Genomic DNA, 16,713 nt, shown 5'->3' on the forward strand with positions numbered 1-16,713 from the left:
TGCTGGGTACAGTTCTCTTATTATTGTACAAGAGGGTCTAAGATATATTATAATTTCGCACTAGCTCAATGCGGATGAGCGACTTCACAATGAATATAAGATTTTCCATGCCCATTTCTACTAGACTAATTTCGTACTTACTTCCTGATCTTTGACGAATTTCAACCGTAGCGTACTCTCAACGCAAGCCCGACGGTCCAGAAACGACCGCCTCGTCACTATCTCGTTCATAAGCCTGAAGTACACGCCCATCAGGTTCACGCCGATAAGGTACAATGTATCTGAAGCCACCTAAGACGAGGGGAATCCCATTATTTATAGGCTATCTAATATCTATTAGGTATTGGTTATCGGAGTGTAATTTAATCAATTGATATCAATTGCATTAAACAATGAATCAATAAAGCGAGTGTTAACTTTCTACTAGACCTACCGTGAGCTGACTGGTAAAGGCGAGGTGTTTAATTTCTTTTTCAGAATGAAATATGACAAGAATGTACAAATGTATAAATATTCAATTTCGTCTGCAAAGGCTTTGTCACTTTGTGTATTGATTAGGTTAGATAATATTAACTAAGACGTTTTGTTTATGTTTTGTTTTGACAAAAACTTATTGTTGTCTTTCTTACTTCTACAAATGTTTGTTGGAGTTACAGAGATTTCTTTGCACAATACTATATGCTTACGCAAGGTGTAGATTTCAATAAAGAGATAGGTGGTTAATCTGGGATCGTTTACTATTTACACTGCTGGCATACTTTCTAAAAGAAATCACTTGTCCGCGAAAACTAAAACTGGCTTATCATGACTCGATGATGGTCTCCAGTCTGACTGTGGGATATCTGGCTTTAATGTAGTGGAAAGTACCTACAGATAACTATGCAAATTCAAAATATTACTAATAGGTACATATGAAGTCAATGATCGCTACAGATTCCAGTGGATTATATAAGTAAATTAATAATATTATGTTTCATTGGTTGTTATCGATTCATGATTGATCGTGGTGTATAAAAAACTTTGTATTTAAAATTTTATCGGATTAATCAACAAATTAAGTAAATCTGTGATTGTTTTGTATGTTAGGTAACCAAAATATTTGTGACAAAGATCAACAGTGACACCCAATGTTAAAACATAAACTTATAAGATGCCCCAAGCATGCTGCTATTTAACAAAGTGTCTACGAATGTGCATCTAGAAAACATTGGTTGATGAATTCCGCTTTGAATAATAAAATATGAAACATTTTCTGTATTTTGCTAAAGTTATCGTCATGTCTCTGCACTATGTTTCTCATATAGAGGACAAATTATTACTTACAAAATTGTATAAATTAATAAATAATGTATCTAAAAAGCCTGAGGTGCGTCATTAGTAAAAAACGAAAACAATAACAGGATTACTATTTATGTAGGTACTGTCTCCTAGTCCTAAGGTTAACTAGAAGTCACGGGTGCTGAGAATAGGTGTATTACGTGTGTATATATAGCTACTTAGTTACTTTTTAGGGTTCCGTACCTCAAAAGGACAAAACGGAACCCTTATAGGATCACTCGTGCGTCTGTCTGTCCGTCCGTCTGTCACAGCCAATTTGCTCCGAAACTACTGGACCAATTAGGTTGAAATTTGGTACACATATGTAAGTCTGTGACCCAAAGACGGATATGTAACGTCAACAAATGAATTTTAAACATAAGGGCTACTTTTAGGGGGTTAAAGATAAAATTTAAAAACCTAGTTTTGCAAACTATATCGTGTTACATATCAAATGAAAGAGCTCATTGTGAGAATCTCAAATATATTTTTTTTATAAATTTATGATAAAAAGTTTAGAAGTTATTCAAGAAAATAGACAAAAAATGACCATTCCCCCCCCTCTATCTCCGAAACTACAGGGTCTAAAATTTGGAAAAAAATACACAAAATAGTCCTTTACCTAAAGATGACAGGAAAACCTATTAGAAATCTACAGTCAAGCGTGAGTCGGATTTAAGAACAAAAATGCGGTTTAGGTTTTTTAGGGACACAGCCGCAATGGTTTAAGTGAAACGTGATGTAGACAGCTATTGCGAAGGCCCTAGGCCGATATCCGCATAAGGCCGAATGCCCGAAGCGTCCCGAAGAAGCGTGCTTTTAGCTTCAAGCGTGAGTCGGAATGACGACAAGAAATGCGACTATAGGCTGTATCTGGCACACAGCCGCATTGGTACTTGTAGTACTGATTGATTAGGCTACTATTGTTACGTGTTTTAAAAAAAGCACTATACACGGTGGCCAAAAAATTAACTAAGTATATTCCCGTTGCCAACGTGCAACTCCGAAATCGCGAGGAAAAATTTGGCTGTTTCATACATTTTGGCTGGTCTGTTTTCTATGGGAAGATACACTTTTTTTTTCGCTATTTCGGGGTTGGTCCCATAGTAAAAGTTGTATAGCTCAGTATAATCCTAAAACCGCCCCGGCTACGGGAATGTACTTATTTTTTGGCCATCCTGTAGGTATTATCTCTCTTCGACCCGTCGGACGCTCTGAGCTATAGCTCCTAGGCGGAGCTCGGTCTTCAGTCTTCGCATTTGGACACTTGTACTTTGTACTACTGTTCGGCATTTAATCTTCCTGTCTAAGCTACTTTAAATCTTCTCGGGGCAGAGGTGTACGGTTGGAGCCGGTAAAGGTTTATTTGATGTTCATAAGCGCATTGTAATATGCCTACTTGAATAAACTATTTTTTATCTTTTCATCTTTATCTGTTTACTTTGCATAGTTGCAGAGATTGCCACCACGCCAGAAAACTTCATGTTACATCTGGTTTTTGATTGAGCCATTCGGGTTATTCAAGACGTTTCACTCACGTCACGTTTCATATACTTACAAAAAAAAAGTTGAAAATTGTGTGATGTACCCTTGAAACCCCGTGGAACCCTTGAAACGCGAGTCCGAACTCGCACTTGACCAGTTTTATAGTGTAGGTAACTAATAAAATAATGACTTGTAATGATAATAAACTTACCACTACCTGTATCCGTGGATCTTCAATATAAGTGATAAAGGCGAAGATAAGTATATATATCACGCTGACTAGAACGCCGAGGAGGATGGCAAGGAAGTTGTTCCTCATGGGCAGAAAGATGTATATCGAGAGGAGGGCCATAGTGGAGTAGGCAGGTCGTAGCGACATCCCTTCATAGTGGCTAAATATTGGTACTGCAATGTCTGTGAAATTAAAACGACGGTACTGTTACAGTTACGTTCCGCATCACTATTAAAATTAGTCATATTTTATGTGGCTTAAGGGGATTTATTGCAGGGGTCCTTTATTTATATTACATTTCCACTCATGTGTTACTAAGTAAGCAAATATAAAATACATTACGGTATTTTTCACAAGACGATGAAACAACAAGGCGAGATAAACAGTTTTACCTTAAGCGCGGAAAGAAAAACAAAAGAGTTTTTGTGTTTCTGCAGAATATATGAGACCTAGAGGGAGGGTGCGTCTCTATGATTAATGGTTTAGCGTTATTGGAAACGCCACAAATAAGCACCATCTTTAGTTTTTCTCACAACTGCCACGTTCGGAGATAAAATGGATTTTCAGACGAGCTCACATCCAAGCGATATGAAAGTAATTTCCACACTTCCTCATACTATGCTTATCCTGAATAAAACTACGTTATCGTGACTGACGGCGCGATTCGGGAAATTAATTAGACATTCACTAGATATGAAATAGTAACGATATGTTACGTTCCACGGTAAAAGGAACCTTATGGCCGCAATAATATTGGAGCGGCTTTAATAATAGCGTTTAAGCGCCGACCGTCATAGGGTACCTTTTTTTGGAACGTCACATATCGTTACTATTTCATATCTAGTGAATGTCTATTCCATTTCCCGGATTGCGCCGTGATTCACGATTGATTTTTGCTTTCATCTGTATCAAGTCTTAAAATGTCATATAATGACTACAATTAATCACATTCCTTACCGGTGAACACGAGGTCGAGCGTGATGACAAACGTTACAAAAATGGGTATCCAGAACCACCTTTGCTTCAACGGGTTGTAGAAGCATTTGCACAAAAACAACATTGGCACCGCAATCCGTAATATGTACATTGCAAAAGATAAATACGTCGATTTCCATAACACCTGCTAAACAAACGAAGAAAACTTTATTAATTATATCATTAACTTGTATTGTTTCATTGGAAGCACTATCGTCAAAACAACAGGAGCTTATTTTGTTAAAGACATATTGTGATGGTATCGTGACATAACGCATAGAGTCTGTGCGAAATGTCGGGGAGCCCATATATTCTGTGACGCTTCTCTTTCCGCACAGACCCCTTTGTATGTCTACTTAACACATTTTAAGTTGGTACATTACATCTTTAAAGTACAAAGAGTCAAATGAAATCTCTGGCTAACTTTGAATATCTTTAATTTGCTTTTATTTAGGTAATATTTGTAGTCTTAATAACAAAACTTCCGTGAGACACAGACATATTTTATATTTTTTTTCGACTTAAAATACGTGAGTGACCCGTTCTTAATATATTTAATATATTTTCTCAAACATGCAATGAAATATTGATGTTATGTTCCTTATAATAGGCTGCGAAGTATGACGTTTCAGGTGCGGCTAGGACAAAAGGTATTTAATGGAATTTCATACAAATCTTGCAGGCCTAGGCCGGCAAAGTCCTCTTTTTTAATTTTCATTTCACAGATATTTGTGACACAGCATCGTGGCATTCATCCATTAAAAAAAACTAGAGGCAGTATTGGCTTTATGGTTCGTAATGACACTGCCACTACGCCTATAAAAAAAAAAACAAAAAACAATGTTTGCTATAATTTGCAGTTTTATTTGTATAAAACCAACATGAACTTAATAAATAATACATTATTAACCAAATTTTATAATTTTAAATTATAAATTTAACTACACAAATAAAAACATTTAAAATATTTCATCTAACGTTAGCGGTAAAAAGGTCTACTCAAACACGCGTAGTTATTTTTTTAAAATTGTTATGGAGGTAAAGTTGAAAAATTTTCAATCTGTTTTATTGGATTTATGGTGCGTTGTTGATTTTTTTACTTTAATATGAGTTCCGACGAAATAATGAAATTAATTGTAATCGTAGGTGTTGGAATTGGCAGCGTAAGCAGAATTGATTTTAAATAACTTGCTGCCTCTGCCGCCAAGTCAAAGACGAAGTATGTATATGGTTGCTTATGGCAATTTTATTATTTGAGAAACTAAGAAAAATGGCTTACAGTTTATTAGAAACATGTTTCTGAAACTGTGGCATATTTTAAAATGAATGTAACTACAAATTCGTCAACACTGTGGAAATTATACTTATTTACTCCATGCATAAAGCAACGATGTATGTGAAACATGATATCAACATGAAAGGCTATGTAAACTTATGTGACGAAAACGACAGTCAGACGGATACAAGGCGAAAAAATCAAAGATACATGAAAATATACGGGTACCTAGTAAAAATATACGACTCGTGTAAAACATACGCGTGATAATGATATAGGTACGTGTTGGTTATATTTTGGGTGTAACTACACTTTTAGTTTTTTCTATAAATAAAACTTGGGTTTCGTGGATTTTTTATTTTATTTATTTCATTGCATGTTTGAGAAAAGCACTATACATACCTCGGCGGGAAATGGGGTTGCCCGCGCTCAGACCTATCCGGCCTCGCTTCGCTCGGCCGTCTATATGTCTTCGGCCGGCAACCCCTTTCGTCCCGGCCTCTGTAGTAATGTACTATTGTAGTCTTGTTACAAATTATAATTTCATGACAATATGTATATATTATTGTGAAAGTTTTTAACGCAATCAGCATAATTGTTATCAATGTTATCATAATGTGAAGATGATATTAAAATATTATAAGAATTCTCTCGAATGACACTGTACCCTTTTTAATAGCCACTTCAGATTATCTCAGATATATCGGAGCCGCCAAGGCGCTCACAAATATCAGTACACGGCTCTATTGTTAAGGCGTTAGAGCGCGTGTTCAGATATTGTGACCACCTTGGCCGCTGCGATCTATCTGATGGTGACAGTACATGCGTCAGAATGTCCATAAAGCCTAATTTAAAGAACGGCAACTGTTAACTTACCTCTGAGTACGTACTAATAATTACTAAACCAATGTGAGTCGTTGAAAAAAACACTAACAACGATATATAAATATAGATGAGCGATTCCCTTAATTTGTCGTCATATTTTCTATATAGGCCTTCTAAGTCTTTTTGGTCAAATTGATCCTGAAACAAGGAAAACAATATGTATATTAAATAAAAACTAAAACCAACATATTACTTTGCTAATCCGCGTAAAAAATAACATGCTAGTCAATCAGTGCTAACCCGTTATACTTACTTGCGTATTTTTTACATGCAATTAATGTTGGGGCAATGAATGTATGTATATTCCTAGAGTGTCTTTCGATTAATGTTAACACAAATTAAATATATCAAGAAAAAACAATAGAGACAATATTGATACCGCCTTTGCAAGTCCCTATATAACCACATAATACGGATGTTACTCGTACGAGATTTGCAATGTGAAGTTTTTTAAAACATTTATTGTATACCTACCTATACGTATGCACAAATTGCATTGCATTGTAGCTACATAAATAAATAATCGGTAAGTGAGACATTACATCTTTTTAAGTTGTTATGTCATCATCATCATCATCATCTCAGCCATAAGACGTCCACTGCTGAACATAGGCCTCCCCCTTTTTGGGGGGTGAATGCCATAATCGCCACGCTTGGCAGGCGAATTTGAGGGACGCTGCTGCCCGTCCACCGGTGGTCTTGGACGTAGTTTAAGGACATACCCGGGTCCCGGGTAGTTGTTAAGTATCTGCTCTAAAATTATCGATATCAAATCAGATTTTACTACTTTATCAAATTGAAATCGATAATAATGATTTATTACCTTCACGTCCTGTTGCGCCTATAAACATAAGTCTGGCTTCTAGCATGAGGCAAAATAGTTAACAACCATATTGTCCAAGTCTGATTCTGTGTCCCTAGTGAAAAAGGTATAAGTCTCGGGCAGCGCAGTTGTAAATGGGTATAAGTTCCAAGTAACACCTGTGCCCTTTTACTCCTAAGCTGCGTGAGACTTGTACCCTTTTTCACTAGGGCCACAGGATTCTTTCTTACGTTTCCATTACTTATAAGCAAAACATAGTGTAATTTTACATTAGTTACATTACACTATATTTTGCATGGACAGACGGCGTTGTTAAGGCCGCCGGAAGACGCTGGATGCGGGTCGCTTCCAACCGGTACGAATGGAGGTCCAAGGGGGAGGCCTATGTTCAGCAGTGGACGTCTTATGGCTGAGATGATGATGATGATGATATTTTGCATAGGAGTCTAGTTACAGTTTCTGATATTTTTCCTCTGTGCCATTCTTTTAAAAGTACAGAGAAACTACGTATTTTAAACTATATGAATGGCACTTACACAAACAATGAGACTATTAAAGCACTTTGTCAGTACTCATAATCGTCGTCCGATAAGAAACATAAGAAGGCACTTCCTGCTTATCAACTTTCCAATTTCAATACATTTTAATATATGTAGTAATATTAATTAAGACGATTACATATTACTTATATCTAGTGTATCGTGTGTAAAGAGGTATCTGGGGACCGATGTTTGAAATTCGACCACTCGATTTCGTGTATTTCGTTAAATGATATCTCCACTACTAGGCGTTTAAATTCTACTAATAGAATTGAAATCGAGTGGTCAATACCACTAGATTCCAAATTTCGATCGCTCGTATTTCATAAATTAGCATTTCGCCATTTTCCACCGATTTTCGAGTGACGAAATCGAGCGATCAGGATTAAAAAATCGGCCCCCTGCTCGTGACAGAAAAAATATCAACAAAGGGTCAACTGCTCATTCTGTTCAATATACAGTATGAGCATATCCTTTCTGGGATAATTTTAAACAATTTCTTATAGATTTGCAGCGGATTTGATAGCCCACGCAGTGCAAGTGTTATTTATACGTCATAATGTCATAGAAGTTTGACGTTTAAAATAACACTTGCACTGCGTGGGCTATCAAATCTGCTGCAGACTTTCCTTGGTCTGACTCTAGGCCCGATTATTACCGTATAAATAATTCTACGCTAGAGTATTGAGTGTTACCTGTAAAGAGAGAATTCTAAGAAAGCTTAGTTAGATTGAAAAATCAATCAATTCAACAAAGGGACCGATTCGGATTTTGAAATAGATATCTATTACATATCTTTTAGACATCACCAAGATACAATAACGATATGTTTAAGATCTAACCTGTCAAATTTGACATTTGCGCGATTCTGGAGATACTCTTGAACGATTTCCACAGGATATGACTTAGAGATCCAATTCACATCTAATAGATAGGTACCTTACTCTATCTAACGTAAAAGTGACATTGGTTGCCCGAATTGCGCTGCAAAAGAGAACTATGTAGTTGATATTTAAACTATAACGTATCTAGAATGGATCTAGTACGTGTCGTCTCTTGTGTATATCATCATCATCTCATCATCTCAGCCATAAGACGTCCACTGCTGAACATAGGCCTCCCCCTTTTTTGGGTCGCAGTCGAGTATACCGAATTTGAGGGACGCTGCTGCCCGTCCACCGGTGGTCTTGGACGTGGTTTAAGGACATACCCGGGATTGTGTATATCAATCAACTGGGTAATTCAAAATTCAACTTACCCTCAAGTACTTCCAGTTCCACTTGCCGCCGACCTGCTCGGCCTCCTGTACCCGGAACTCGTGGAGCGATGACAGCACGCTCGTCGCTCGTCCATTGTTCATGGAGTATCTGGCCAGCAGCTCGACTGCCCCGACCTGTAGCACCGCGGAGCCTGTGGTCCGCGACATGGAACTGTCACCCTGGGTTCAAAATTCGACTTACCGTCAAGTACTTCCAGTTCCACTGCTTGCCGCCGACCTGCACGGCCTCCTGTACCCTGAACTCGTGGAGCGACGACAGCACGCTCGTCGCTCGTCCATTGTTCATGGAGTATCTGGCCAGCAGCTCGAGTGCCCCGACCTGTAGCACCGCGGAGCCTGTGGTCCGCGTCATGGAACTTTCACCCTGGGTTCAAAATTCGACTTACCCTCAAGTACTTCCAGTTCCACTGCTTGCCGCCGACCTGCTCGGCCTCTTGTACCCTGAACTCGTGGAGCGACGACAGCACGCTCGTCGCTCGTCCATTGTTCATGGAGTATCTGGCCAGCAGCTCGAGTGCCCCGACCTGTAGCACCGCGGAGCCTGTGGTCCGCGTCATGGAACTTTCACCCTGGGTTCAAAATTCGACTTACCCTCAAGTACTTCCAGTTCCACTGCTTGCCGCCGACCTGCTCGGCCTCTTGTACCCTGAACTCGTGGAGCGACGACAGCACGCTCGTCGCTCGTCCATTGTTCATGGAGTATCTGGCCAGCAACTCGAGCGCACCCACCTGTAGCACCACGGAGCCTGTGGTCCGCAACATGGAACTTTCACTCTGGGTTCAAAATCCAACTTACCCTCAAGTACTTCCAGTTCCACTGCTTGCCACCGACCTGCTCGGCCTCTTGTACCCTGAACTCGTGGAGCGACGACAGCACGCTCGTCGCTCGTCCATTGTTCATGGAGTATCTGGCCAGCAGCTCGAGTGCCCCGACTTGTAGCACCACGGAGCCTGTGGTCCGCGACATGGAACTTTCACCCTGGGAAAAGATTGTGACCATGCTAAAAAAGCTACAATATTAAGAGCCCATCAACGTGCACACTAGCGCCACTGCTAAATAATAGTGATTATTTAAATTTAACGACAGGTATTAAAAAAGTGGGCCGCTGCGTATCTGTATTGTGTATTATGTGTACGAGTATTTAACTAGTTTTTATATTGCTGGATTCGTCGAACTAGGACCTCAAAACAATAATGGCCGATTTAACTTTGGACGCATAGATTGACGAATCCAGGATAGCAATGTACAAATTGCAGAACATTCCCAAAAAGCGGAAACGTTCTCGAGAATGTTCTCAGAACATTCCTGCAACATGGCAATTATTGTTTAAACAAGAGAATATACTTGAAATAAAGTTTAAATAGGCATAACTTAAAACTAAATGTTATTATGCATATATTATTGTCTATTACAGTTAGCTATTTTGTTGATGTGATAAATTTACCAATAAGTTGCTTAAATTCTCACTGTATATCAGAGAACATTTCAACTTTCGACAATTTTTTCCAAAATTTTTTTTTTGATTCATTAGAATCTAGAGGCCAGCCATGCCAAATCTCAGCGCGCTCGGACCAACTTGTAAAAAGTAAAAAAAAAAATCGGCCATTTTGTTTTTTTTTTAATGCAGTTTGTTTTGTCTCGGGGTCCTCTATGAAATTTGGTCGAGCACCCCCCACCAATCACGCACCGTTTAAAAGTTGCCATACAAAATAAAAGTGGCCAGATTTCCCACAATTGTAGCATTTTTCCGAAAAAAAAAAATTCATAGATATCTAGGGGACCCCGAGATTCCGTGACCAAAATTTCAGCGCGCTAGGACAAAATTAAAAAAGTAAAAAAAAAATCGGCCATATTGAAAAAAAAATGGCGGCGTCAAAAACTGCCAGGGTCCCTCTATGACATTTGGTCGAGCACCCCCCACCTAAGTCGGAATTTTCTGGGGGTAAGGACTACACCTAAACTATCGTGAATATTCATGGTATAAACTACGATAAATAAATAAATTCTCGTTCTCGAGAACATTCTCAGAAGTTACCGAGAATTTCTCATGTGGAAAGTTTCGCAACTTTGGAAAGTTCTCGTGCGTGCATTGCTAATCCAGGAACATAAAAACTAGTTTGATGTATTCAAAAGGTACTGAAATACATAATACAGTACCTACGTAGCGGCCCCCTTTTTGAAATATCTGTCGTTAAATTTAAATAATCACGATTAATTAGCAGTGGCGCTAGTGTGCACGTTGATGGGTTCTTAAAATGACCATGCAATGCAGGTTTTGAAATTTAATTTTAATTTAATTTAATTTATTCGGGGAGATCTTGGTTTATTAGTAACTATCGAGTGCTCAGTTCGATAACACAAAAAAAAACCGGCCAAGTGCAAGGACCTACGCGCCCACCATGGTGGGTTCCTCCAAATTTCATCGTCTCACGCTTCCTTAAAGATTTTCTTGTAATGTCTTTTTTTTAATTTTAATCCTAGTAATGTTTTGGCACTCTTTTAAAGTCCCTAAGGGGTCATCCATTAATTACATCACACGTTTGGGGGGAGGGAGGGGGTCAAGAAAATGTGATATATTGTGACATGGGGGAGGGGGAGACAAAAAGTGTGACGTCACTTTAACTTCATCAGTAACCGAAAATTTATTTAAATTATTTTATTCGCTGTACATTTAAATAACAAGTTTTTAAAACGATTAATCGTTTTTATTCGTTTAATTTTCTTTCCTAAGCAGTTTTGGGTTATAAAATTACTAATATTTATATAGTCAAAATTATTTTGATAAAATATTAATAATATTTAGGTACTTACTTAATTCGATTTGGCGATTTCGTAGAAAAAATGTGACGTCACACTAGGGGGGAGGGGTTTGCCAAATGTGACCAAGTGTGACAAGGAGGGGTCAAAAAACCTAGAAATTCGTGTGACGTAATTAATGGATGACCCCTAATGAGATTGATTTTTTATACCCACACGTCACAATAATAAGTCGTAATAATATAGGGTCAATTTTCAAATAGGCATTTTTTGCTGTCCCACGGCTAAAACTCGAAGTCTGGGGAACTAAAAGACTGGGTATGTATATATTTTCATTCAGTGTCTTATAAGCTTTAAAAATCATGCACAACTGTACCAAAAATATTATTTGGTCCTGACAAAATCGCATTTGAAGTTCCAAAAACGGCGAAATTTGCCGTTTTTCACGTGTCCCAGTGGCGGCATCGCGCAATAATAAAAATCATAACTTTGGATGTAGGCAACGTATTATAAACAACTTTGTATTTCTATAAAGAGCATTTTCTAGAGAATTGATTTAATCATATTGATAAATTAATGCGTTATTTAATAAAACAAGGGAAGCCTTTTTATCGCTGTCCCGTGCGGCACCTGTTTTGTTATGATTTAAATATACCCCCTATAATCTTCTTTGTCTATTGAATAACGGTTAGATTAAATTTACAACGCAATAGTGCGGTTAGTTGGGCATCGATTGACATCAAATGTAAACCCGGAAACAGTTTAATTTATTTAAAAACAGATAAAAATCTCTTTCGATATATTTTGGTACGACTACAACGACATTTGTATGGACGCTGAATACGTTGGTACATAGTTGGAATAAAAATATTTCTTTTATAATAATAGTTGCAAATATAGTGTTAAAATATATAGTAAAATAAATAAGTGAATCTGTTGTATTGTGTAGGAAATATCGCTAAAAAATATTATTGACGACATGTCGCGACATTTGTATGGCGACATTTATACGGCTATTTTGACCGTATAAATGTCGATTGTGGCATACAAATGTCGACATAGTGCCATACAGATGTCGAGAAGGTGTTATACATATGTCGTCAGGGTCTTATAAATGCAACAAAAATAATAAATAGTGGCATATACATGTTGATACTGCCATATAATGTCGAAAAAATGCCGTATACATGTCAAAAGCGCCTTACAAATGGCTATATAGTGTCATACAAATGTCGATCTTTAAACGTCCATATCTAGCTAACTATAAAAAGTACAGAGGTGCCTCCTACAGTATATTTTTTGTTCTTAAGAACCCTTCCTAAAACGATGATTATAAATCAGATTTTTCAAAAATAAAAAATTGCCATACAAATGTCGAAAAAACTCCCTCTTCAAAAATTGACCCTAATAGAGTGGTTTATTTTTTAATAAATAAACAAGAAGGTAAGAAACTAGAAATTCAGGCATGACGAAGTTAGTTAGAGAACGAATATGCCCGTTTCGCTTTAAAAAAAATGGTACCGAGAAAATATGGTTGTTATTTTAAACGTGAAACTGCTATGAAAGTATAACATTTAAAATAACACTTGCACAGTCTGTGCTATCAAACTCACTGCCAAGTTGGCTTGGTCTAATTCTACAGTTGGTGCGCCTTTGTTTGTTTTTGCTCGACTTGGCGGGGACTCTGCTGTGCCTCCAGATTGACATAAATAAAAAAGTTAAGCGAATTAGTGCTATAAGTAGCATTATCTTCGAGCACGTACCAATCTGGTTTTATTTGTCAATCAGTCAATGAATTATCATTTTATCTTGAGCCTAATAGGTATATGTTTTTTTTTATATCTTAATGAAGTGTAGGTATCGTAGAGTGACGGCACCAATCATGGACATGTTAAGCGCACTAAATTAGAATTTCGTTTAAAAATGGGATGTTTTTGACGATACAAAAATGGTGATTTTTTTTTCGGCACTTAAATACATGAAGAACATTTAAACAAAACCAAAAATTCTGTATGTTTAATACATAATTAATAAAAAATATATAAATTGAAATTTACGAAATCACCATTGATGGACATCAAAAATTCAGTAATGGACACCCAGTCATGGACATGGACCCAATTATGAACATCCATTAATGGACACTTTTGTATTGAACACATAAATGAAACAAATGATGTCACAAATCAACTTTTATTAACGCTATTTGAACTTTCATTTAGATTTCTAAGTTATACTATAAGAGTTTTAGTCCGGTTGCCGGCTGCATGAAACAAACCTGATCAAAAAATAGAATATACCTACCCTGTAGAGGTACCTGACATTTAGTACCTTCCAACTTTCAACGCACTTGGTCGGCCTAGGCTTAACCTGGCAGATTTTGTACAAATGGCAAAAACGTTGGACAAAAAAACATCAAAAAAATACCTCATCGAAAAATGGAATGAAACTTGTATGGTAGGATACCTGACCTTGGGGGCAGTAAAAAAAAAGTGGTCGGCCTCACCTTAGCCTGGCAGTTTTTGCAGTCCGACCAGATTTATTGGACCACATGACACCTACAATTTACCTCATAGCAAAATAGAATTGTTGACGTATGTCTTGGTCGGCCTCACCTTAACCTGGCAGCTTTTGCAGTCCGACCAAATTTATAAAAAAAAAACATGAAAAAGACCTATCGAAAAATCGTATGAAACTTGTATGGCACGATAGCTGCCTTTGAGGACAGTAAAAAAAAATGGTCGGCCAAATCCTGTATTGGCCGGCCGATTGGCGATTGGGTCGATCAAATTTGTGGTACCACGTGAGAGCTACAATTTACCTCATCAAGAAATAGAATTGGCAGTTTTTGCTGCCAGGCTACGAGTTTTTGCAGTCCAACCAAATTTGTGGTACCACGTGACAGCTACAATTTACCTATAGGATGAAAAAAACGGATTATAATAGCTAAAATAAACCTATTGACGTATGGCTTGGTCGGCCTCACCTTAGCCTGGCAGTTTTTGCAGTTCCACCAAATCTGTGGTACCACGTGACAGCTACAATCCCTACAATTTACCTCATCGAAAAATAGAATGAAACAAACAGATTATAATAGCTAAAATAAACCTGTTGACGTATGGCTTGGTCGGCCTCACCTTAGCCTGGCAGTTTTTGCAGTTCCACCAAATCTGTGGTACCACGTGACAGCTACAATCCCTACAATTTACCTCATCGAAAAATAGAATGAAACAAACAGATTATAATAGCTAAAATAAACCTGTTGACGTGTCTTGGTCGGCCTCACCATAACCAGTCAGTTTTTGCAGTCCGACCACAGTTATAAAAAAATCATCAAAAAAATCTTATCGAAAAATCGTATGAAACTTGTATGGTACGATAGCTGCCTTTGAGGACAGTAAAAAAAATGGTCGGCCAAATCCTGTATTGGCCGGCCGATTGGCGATTGGGTCGATCAAATTTGTGGTACCACGTGAGAGCTACAATTTACCTCATCAAGAAATAGAATTGGCAGTTTTTGCTGCCAGGCTACGAGTTTTTGCAGTCCAACCAAATTTGTGGTACCACGTGACAGCTATAATTTACCTTGTCGAAAAATAGGATGAAAAAAACGGATTATAATAGTTAAAATAAACCTGTTGACGTATGGTTTGGTCGGCCTCACCTTAGCCTGGCAGTTTTTGTAGTCCGACCAAATTTGTGGTACCGCGTGACAGCTATTATTTGCCTCATCGAAAAATAGGATGAATAAAAAACGGATTATAATAGCAAAATAAACCTGTTGACGTATGGCTTGGTCGGCCTCGCCTTAGCCTGGCAGTTTTTGCAGTCCGACCACATTTATCCATCCATCTAAGACAAAACAAAGAGCCCAATTATGGACAACTAAAAATACCCAGTTATGGACATCGTCCATTATTGGAAAATAAAGAGCAATCACAAAATCAACCCAACTCAAATGTTTAGTGCAATAAATTAAATAATTTAACACAATAAACTAAAAAAGTAATAAAAAGCTTAAGCTTGGACACTTGTCCATTACTGAATTTCATAAAATATCGAATCCAGTAATGAACAAACCCCACAAAAAACTTATTGCTGTGATTGGACATATTCAACTTAGCTCAATTTACTTGCAATATAGTATTATTCAGTAAAAATAACATTAAATCTCATTACAACATAACACAAGATAATACCATGCACAAATATGTACTCACCTCCTTAACGATTTCAACAACAATAACGGATTTTTATGACCACCGCCCGCAACGAGATTTTACTTCGCAGCCATCTTAGAACAAAACGGCTGATTTTGGTGACATGTGTCAAAATGACAGCTCAAACGTCTATTGGTTATGCTTTAGTGTTGCCAGTTGAAAAATGTTGGGACAGTTGCTTAATAAATTCGATCAACGTAAAAAATGACCATAATTGGTGCCGTGTCCATTACTGGTGCCGTCACCCTAGGTACCTATTAAATGTTATTAAAATGTCACATGTGAACATTCCAAGACAAAAAGTGTTTCATTCTTTTTTTATTACAAGCTTTTATTTACTTTCACCTGACCGTTTTCTGTCTGTCTGTCTGTAATCAAATCTTGATAGTTAAATTTGATCCACTTCCCGGTTTCCGAATGAGCTGAAATTTTGCATACATACGTAAGTCGGGTCACAATGCAATATCATGGTGTCATCGAGCTGATCTGATGATGGAGACCGGAGGTGGCCATTGGAACTCTGTGATGAAACAACGCAACCTAATTGTGTTAGGGGTTTTTAGAATTGTCTCGATGAGTATTCGTTGTCTGTCGTAAGAAAAGTACAGTCAACGATAAAAGCTTGTACCAAAAATGAAATTTATGCCAAAAACTTTTTAAGTAATAAATTGAAAAGACAAAGTACAGTCGTACATAAAGCACGAAACGCCCCTTTTTAACCGACTTCATTTACAAGAAGGAGGAGCTTCTGTATTTGATTGTGGCTATTTTATTTTTATGTATGTTCACCGATTATTCTGAGACCCGTGACCAATTTGATTTATTTTTTTGTTTGAAAGGACCTTTAAGATGGTGGGACCATTAATTTGGTTCAGATCTGATGATGGGATCTATGAGTAGTTGAGCCACTCCTCAAATTTCAAA

At 37.6% G+C, this 16,713-nt stretch overlaps 2 protein-coding genes across 5 annotated transcripts in view; one reads left to right on the forward strand and one right to left on the reverse strand.

Annotated features, from left to right (window-relative positions):
• The window catches only part of LOC134679993 (uncharacterized), a 191,190-nt gene that overhangs the window by 13,210 nt on the left and 161,267 nt on the right, over positions 1-16,713 (forward strand). The window lies entirely within an intron of this gene.
• LOC134679973 (adenylyl cyclase X E-like) overlaps positions 1-16,713 on the reverse strand; it is a 29,361-nt gene that overhangs the window by 11,741 nt on the left and 907 nt on the right. Inside the window, exons 1-5 of one of the 4 annotated variants that reach the window (XM_063538932.1) lie at positions 9,198-9,375; positions 6,162-6,308; positions 3,992-4,154; positions 3,014-3,216; positions 142-291 (exon numbers count right to left, since the gene is read on the reverse strand). In XM_063538932.1, the coding sequence (XP_063395002.1) occupies positions 142-291; positions 3,014-3,216; positions 3,992-4,154; positions 6,162-6,308; positions 9,198-9,368 (834 nt within the window). In that variant the 5' untranslated portion in view covers positions 9,369-9,375. Of the gene's footprint in view, positions 1-141; positions 292-3,013; positions 3,217-3,991; positions 4,158-6,161; positions 6,309-8,790; positions 8,964-9,197; positions 9,376-9,607; positions 9,791-16,713 lie in introns of those variants that run through there. The other 3 variants (XM_063538929.1, XM_063538930.1, XM_063538933.1) reach the window with 3 other exon arrangements.

This window comes from Cydia fagiglandana, chromosome 3, assembly GCF_963556715.1.
Source record: "Cydia fagiglandana chromosome 3, ilCydFagi1.1, whole genome shotgun sequence".
Classification (NCBI taxonomy): Eukaryota; Metazoa; Arthropoda; class Insecta; order Lepidoptera; family Tortricidae; genus Cydia; species Cydia fagiglandana.